General features: G+C 39.0%; 1 protein-coding gene across 1 annotated transcript; it reads right to left on the minus strand.

The window, feature by feature from the left end:
* Positions 1 to 1,184: 1,184 nt before the first annotated feature.
* LOC131103964 (trypsin-3) lies at positions 1,185 to 6,152 on the minus strand. The gene is made up of 5 exons (XM_058050555.2): positions 6,098 to 6,152; positions 3,559 to 3,718; positions 1,766 to 1,907; positions 1,417 to 1,683; positions 1,185 to 1,352 (listed from the first exon to the last, which is right to left on the minus strand). Exons 1-5 carry the CDS (start codon positions 6,150 to 6,152, stop codon positions 1,185 to 1,187), a joined length of 792 nt encoding a protein of 263 aa, XP_057906538.2.
* Between the last annotated feature and the right edge of the window lie 1,137 nt (positions 6,153 to 7,289).

The raw sequence follows: 7,289 nt of genomic DNA on the forward strand, positions 1-7,289 counted from the left end.
TTTTTAGTCCTATTTTAATGCTCTTAGTCTTCAGCTTTTAACTCCAGTGTTTTGTTTTTATCTTTTTAGTCCTATTTTATGATTTTAGTCTTCAGCTTTTAACTCCAGTGTTTTGTTTTTATCTTTTTAGTCCTATTTTATGATTTTAGTCTTCAGCTTTTAACTCCAGTGTTTTGTTTTTATCTTTTTAGTCCTATTTTATGATTTTAGTCTTCAGCTTTTAACTCCAGTGTTTTGTTGTTATCTTTTTAGTCCTATTTTATGATTTTAGTCTTCAGCTTTTAACTCCAGTGTTTTGTTTTTATCTTTTTAGTCCTATTTTATGCTCTTAGTCTTCAGCTTTTAACTCCAGTGTTTTGTTTTTATCTTTTTAGTCCTATTTTATGATTTTAGTCTTCAGCTTTTAACTCCAGTATTATGTTTTTATCTTTTTAGTCCTATTTTATGATTTTAGTCTTCAGCTTTTAACTCCAGTGTTTTGTTTTTATCTTTTTAGTCCTATTTTATGCTTTTAGTCTTCAGCTTTTAACTCCAGTGTTTTGTTTTTATCTTTTTAGTCCTTTTTTATGCTCTTAGTCTTCAGCTTTTAACTCCAGTGTTTCCTCAAGGGGGGGTCCTCCACACTGGGGGCTGTGTCGGGTCTGCTGAGGGGGTGCCATCCTTGGGTCCCTTCGACCCGGCCGGCTGGGGGTTCCTCCCTTTTAATGTGGGGGTTCGCCCGTCTGTTGGAGTCGGGGGGGTCCGGGTGCTGGTCCTCAGATGGCACGGCCTGCAGCTCCTCCCAGTGTGGACGGCCCCAAAGGTGGCGTTTCCTTGTTCCTCAGTGCCATGCCATGTCTCCCTATTGTGTGTGATTGTTTGTGTTTGTGTGTGTGTGTGTGGGGGGGGGGGGGTCTAGTATGGAGGGTGGGAAGGAGGGGCTTTCTTTTGTTTCTTTGTTTTTTCCTTTTAATTGTGGTAATTGTTTTAATTCTGTAGAGCACTTTGTGTTGCATGTCTTTGCAGGAAAAGTGCTATACAAATAAAGTTGATTTGATTTGACAATAATTCAAACAGTTTAACAGAAGGGTGTGAAGGTCTGAAGTTTGATTGGAAAAGAGTTAAATACATTCAGATAACCGACCTGTATCAAGTTAAGTCATATTTTGTCCACAATGACGGGCAAGCAGAGATCCTGATAGTTTCTAATTGGTACATCTGCTCTGGTGGCTAAGTATCGTATCGTCTATCCACCTGCGGTACTTGGATACAGCGGTATAGACTCCAGGAAATTGGGCATCAGCGCACCCATTACCCCAGGACACCAAGCCGTAGAGAAGTCCATCGCATACCAGTGGACCCCCAGAATCCCCCTGTGAACTCAGCGGGCATTCCATGTTAGTTATGTGAAGTAAAATCCGAGTTAAAAGTTCTTACCTGACAGGCGTCCTTCCCGCCGATACTGTAGCCGGCACAGAGCATATTTTCTGTGATGCTGCCATTGAAAGAGTCACTGGTGTTGCATTTATTTGAATCGATGATGGGCAGCTTGACCGTGCGCAGCGTGGAGGGGATCTGGCCCCCTTTTGGTTTTGTGTATCCCCACCCAGACACCCGGCACAGCCTACCCTCAGCAATGGAGGCACTCTGACCGGGCAGTAATGTGATGGACACAAAGTTGTTCAAATCCACCGGGGAACTCAGCTGTAGAGAGAGAGAGAGTGAATACCTGGATGAAGAGCTCCTTATCTGTATGTTCATATTGGCCGGTTTGGTGTCACCTAACTTTTATGAGCATGATGTCATTGTTATTGGTTGAGCTGCTGTACTTGGGATGAGGCACCAATAGCTTGGGTACGATTTCCTGCTCTGTCCCTTCATAGATGATCAGAGAGTAATCTCCAGCCACTATTGTCATTTTATCCACCCTGCCAACGTTAAAAAACTGTCAATCTGTCAGTCAAATCATCAGTCATTATTAAAAAAAATCATCATCATCCTTTGAGTTCATCCATCCATTCATCCATTCATGCTGGAGCCTATCCCAGTCCTAGGGAAGTCCAGACTTCCCGGTCCCCGGCCACCTCCTCCAGCTCCACCGAGAGGACACCAAGGCATTCCCAGGCCAGCTGTGAGACATAATCCCTACAGCGTGTCCTATGTCTCCCCCGGTTCCTTTTCCCAGGTGGGCATGCCCAGAACGCATTACCAGGGAGGCGTCTGGGAGGGATCTGGACTAGATGCCCGAGTTCTTTGAGTTCATATTATTATATTTTAAACAGACTGGGTAAGAAGAACTTACCACTTCCACACGGAATAGGAGGAGAACAGTTTTCATCTACATGCACCCTTAAGGTTATGTACTCTAAGGTAATATTCCATCAATGTAACATGACTGACAGCTAGTGAGCAGAATACTACATGTGAATAGTCTTGCAAAATTTGTTGACTAATAATAGGCTCTAAACAACCACAAAACAGCGATCATTTATTCATTTTTTCAGTCATTCATTTTTGAAAAACCACAATAGAGCGAGGGACGACTGTATTTGACGGCAGTTTAGAACAAGTATAGTCAAGCTTAACTGGACTGAAAAACTAAGTAGCTATCAGTACTTCATTTAAGTGTTAAGTTAATGTAGATCAGGGGTCTCAAACTCAATTTACTTGGGGGCCACTGGAGCTAGCGTCTGGGCGAGACTGGGCCGCATCAGGTTTTCCAAAAAAAAAAACCAAAAAAACGCATTTATTAAAAGCAGAAAAATGAATAAACTTTGCTTTGGTTTCGATTTTCTACAATAAAAGCTCTGATAAAACATTCCACTGTTCTCAAATATCTTAATTTTTATTTTTCTGCACAAAATAAGATGAAAAATAAATAAACAAATCAAGAATAAAGAAAATCAATCAGTAATAAATAAATATTATAATAATAATAATAAAACGGCAAATAAAAACCACATATAGTTGGTGGGTAGACAAATTATTTTTTTCAGATTAAAATGAACAAAGCATTATTAGAGCCCTGTAGACATGACAAAACACGACTATAGTCACATTTATACTCTTTTTATTTACAACATATTGCGCAACTGCAGGGTCTTGAGACACATGCTAACGCACAAACTAGAGAGCTAGCGACCTAAACGGTAGCCTTCAAGTTATTTCCTTTAAACTTAAATAGCCAAAAACTTACCACTTCCACACGGATAGGGAGGATAACTATTAACAGTTATTTAACCTTTAACATGAACATTAATCAAACGTAATAATTTTTTCTGGGTACATGATACCATACAGCATCTATATCAAACTTAACATTAAACTTTCATATCAAGGCAGGGGCCTCAAACTAGTGTCCTGTGGGCTGCATTTGGCCCGCGGGCCGCGTGTTTGAGACCCCTGATGTAGCCTCAAGCAACTGGGGTTTGGCCATCATTTAAGTACCAGCACAACGTAAAAAGTACTGATTTGGCACCGGTATTGGGTAATAACCTTACTCTTGAAATTAATAAAAACTACATCTAGCTTGATATTTCCCAGTATTCCCAATCAAGAACCATTAATAAAGCAGCTCACCCGATATCACAGTGTGCTGCTGTGATGACCCAATCCCGAGCGATCAAGGAACCCCCACAAACGTGTCGACGGTCTGTCGTCTGTATCGATACAATGTACTTGATTGAATGTGGAACTGGTGCGTATCCTCCCACAATGCGTCCCTGTTGGAAGACTTGACCTTTGACACACACACAGAAAGAAAAAAAAAATGACACCACAGCATTGAACGCACTATGTGACTTTTTTTTCTGCTTTTGTCTTATCAGCACGATAAACGTCACCAAAGGGACGTGACTGTTTAGGATTGACGAGATTGATGAAACACAATCTCACCTGGGAGGGATTCTGATTAAGTGAGTCGTGCTGACGTTATTTGGCTCTTGAGGTCTTGGATCCATTCTGATAGCGTTGTTCTTTGACAAATTAGCAATAATGAACCCAAGAAGGAAAAAGATGGTCGGTAGCCATCAGTTTACTATCCTAATGGACGCTTTGTAGCTATTTATTATCGATACATTGATATAATGTACATTGATATAAAACAACACACAATTATTGTGGAATTATGTGAAATTATCTTTATTGTCATGTTGAATATAATTATTTAAAATGATTTTATTACCTGTAAACTTTGAAAATGTGAACAGAAAATACTAATCGCCGCTCCATGCTTTTTTTTAACTGACCTAAAGGCTTTTCTTACTATGACTTTAACACTGCCAGAGACAATAAGCATTAAGTTGCTGCTGCTGAGCACCAAAAGGTGCAAGTCATCAGTAAAGTGGTAACACAAGACCGTGACCTCTGTGTGTCCACGCGGTGTGTTTCAGAAGAACACATTTACACATACTGAAAGCGCGTTATGTAATCCCTTAGAGTAGAACCCTGAAGGTCTCGGTACCATTTGATCAGAAAGTGTGACAAGGACATTGCTTGAACAACTAAAAGAGAGTTGACAACTGTTTCATGCATTATTAAACGCGGGATGGATAGTATTGGACTTCTGGGGAAGAAATGAGGTGAGAAAATAGAAGAGCATTTTCACATACAAAAAAACGGAAAACTGTGTATCCCTTACAAAATATATTACTACAGATTTTGTAGATATTGGGATATCTAGAAAAAAAAAACAATATCCAGCATCTCTACTTATTACTAAATCAATTTGTAAGGAAACATATTGGACTGTGGAATAATCGTAATGTTGTCCTTAATGAGTCCAGACTGACCCTCTTCCAGAGTGATGAGACCATCGGGGTTTCTCAGATGTATGTTCAGCCACATTATGTCAATGGGGTTCTGCTCATTCATTCCCCGGGCAGTTTTGCTATGCCATTCACGTAAAAACCGCAGGCCAATCATTTCTCGAGTATGAATCAAGAATCTTTATTGTGTTTTCACGCGGCTATATGTTACATAAAAAAGGCACGCTATGTACTTGAATCTTGAATGAGTCATTTTGAGTGAGACCTATGGTGGCAATCTTTGAGATGCAACTGTGTGTTTTCCTTGAATTTAACCGAATATTAATAACGGGGCCTTTTGCAAAACCTCGGTGAGCATGGAATATGTACCCTAAAATTTTCACTTGCTTGGCATACACTTTTTCGATTGTCATAACCCATGACGCATGTGCTATTGACATACTTTGTGAGTCCAAATCACTATTTAGTAATAGTTTGCATGTAAATCTATAATTAGAAAACTATCAAAGCAGGTTTTGTGTTCATTTTTTAGACTTGTGGTGTAACTGTGTCAGTTAGCTAAAAACTACAGTCAACCACTGATGACATCATAGACAAGAGGACTTCGGGATCCTCTTTCCATGTACAGTCGAATATCGAACATCGACCCCTCACTTTATTGTATTTTTTTAAAAACATTAATTAAAGGGGACCTATTGTGCTTTTTTTTCAGTTCTGCAAAAAAAAAAAAAACGAATAATATAAAAAAACATATTTCCATAACCGATGTTGTGCTAAAATACTTTGTAAATGCGGACCTACGTTATCACTCACGGTCCAAACCACTTTTCAAGTAACTCTTTCAAGTAAGTCTTTGGAAAGGCTTGAGAGTGTGACCAATCACAATGGAGTGGGCGTGCCTGGAGGCGGTCTTTGAGTGGAATACATTAAAACAGCTGGAATAGGTGCAGATTCTGGAAGATCTAGAAAGGCTTTCTGTGTGCGGTTATCGTGTGTAATCCACAATCCAGAATTGGCTCCCAGGTTGAACCGTATCTGCTGAAATGTTCATGTCTGAATAGACTTTCATCAGTCAAGCATTGTTTTAAATGCATTCAAGCTCTTGTGTTCACTAAATAGATGCTCAATTACCTCACAATGGTTATCGGTCTCGTTTTACATTGGGTCTTTGTGACATAACCGACGTTATTTGGCGTTGATTACTTATCGTAATGCTGCTCTGCACTTTCATTTGTCGTTCGTATTGACCTTTTCACTTTGAAAGTGGGTATCTGCTTTTTACATGGCTGAGCTGGAATCAATCAAAGAATCATTCATTTGTCAAAAGGGAATATAAAGATGGCGGTACTTACAGCTGCCGGTTAGGACGTCCATCAGAATGCAGAGTAATATAAACATAAAGTCCATCGTCAGACACAGTGGGAAAGACTTGACTTCTACCTGTATTCAGTCAATGTGACAGCATCGTACCAACACTCTCGAGTTTCTTGTAGTTCCGATTTCAGTTTCCATGGTCACCTCTATGTGACGAACTGATATATACAGTAATTGAACTCCCTCGGTGCCTCTTCTGTGACCTACCCATGCTGGGATGGGTGGGGGGGGGGCTTCAAATGAAAGGACAAGTGGATGGTATATACTAAAATGTATTGTCAGACGGTCCTTTTTGGTTTATGTAACACCATTGATGTCACCTTCTGAGTCATTTGACACCATTGAGCTGAGGTTGAAGCTCTTCAAAGATGATCATCTTGACGGAAGATGCCGATAGATCATCTTTGTAGTCAGGGAAGGTCTCTGATACTGGTACTCAACCTCAGGTGGCCTCTGTCAGCTTCTTTGCTGGACTCTTTCTTCTTTTCAACCACTTTCGTTTTTCTACTCTTATAGGCTTTTTGAAAAGTTTTTTTTGTTTTTTTTTTCCTTTATTTGGGCAAATATATGAATCATAACAGTGCATTTCTTACATCAATCAAAATATAACTTTCCATTATTTACATTTGTATTCAACTATCTGATCACAAGCCCAAAAGGAGTAGGCTGAAGCAAAAGCTTATAAATGCCTACCCCTTTTTGCAAGATATAATCATGTTATTGCCACTGTCTTGTTTTCCCTGTTATTATTATCATTGTAATATTATTATTATTATCATTATTGTTATAATCTGTATCATTATTATCATCATTAATATTACCATTTTCATCATTGTAGTTGAAAATTTTGTGATTTTTTATTTTTAATTATTTAATTTTACAGACTTCATTGCTTCTTGTAGAGTGTTGAAATTTCATCTGTTATTTTCAGAAATCTACAGTCTTTGTGTGTCAATTTATTAGCCCACTTTTTTGTGACATTTACTTATTTTCTGGATTGCATGTGTCTAATCTTATGCATTAAAAAACAAGAACTTGAGACTGTGTCTGGACAGGTGACCAACCCAAACATCAGTTTCTTCTTGTTAAACCCTACCTGAGGTTTTTAGACGTGTTTATTAGTTTGTGTGTGTCTAGTCTTGTGCAGTTATCTGTACAATATGACAAAAT

The sequence above is a fragment of the Doryrhamphus excisus genome, linkage group LG15, assembly GCF_037039965.1.
Source record: "Doryrhamphus excisus strain RoL-2023G ecotype Guam linkage group LG15, RoL_Dexc_Guam_v1.1, whole genome shotgun sequence".
NCBI classification, from domain to species: domain Eukaryota; kingdom Metazoa; phylum Chordata; class Actinopteri; order Syngnathiformes; family Syngnathidae; genus Doryrhamphus; species Doryrhamphus excisus.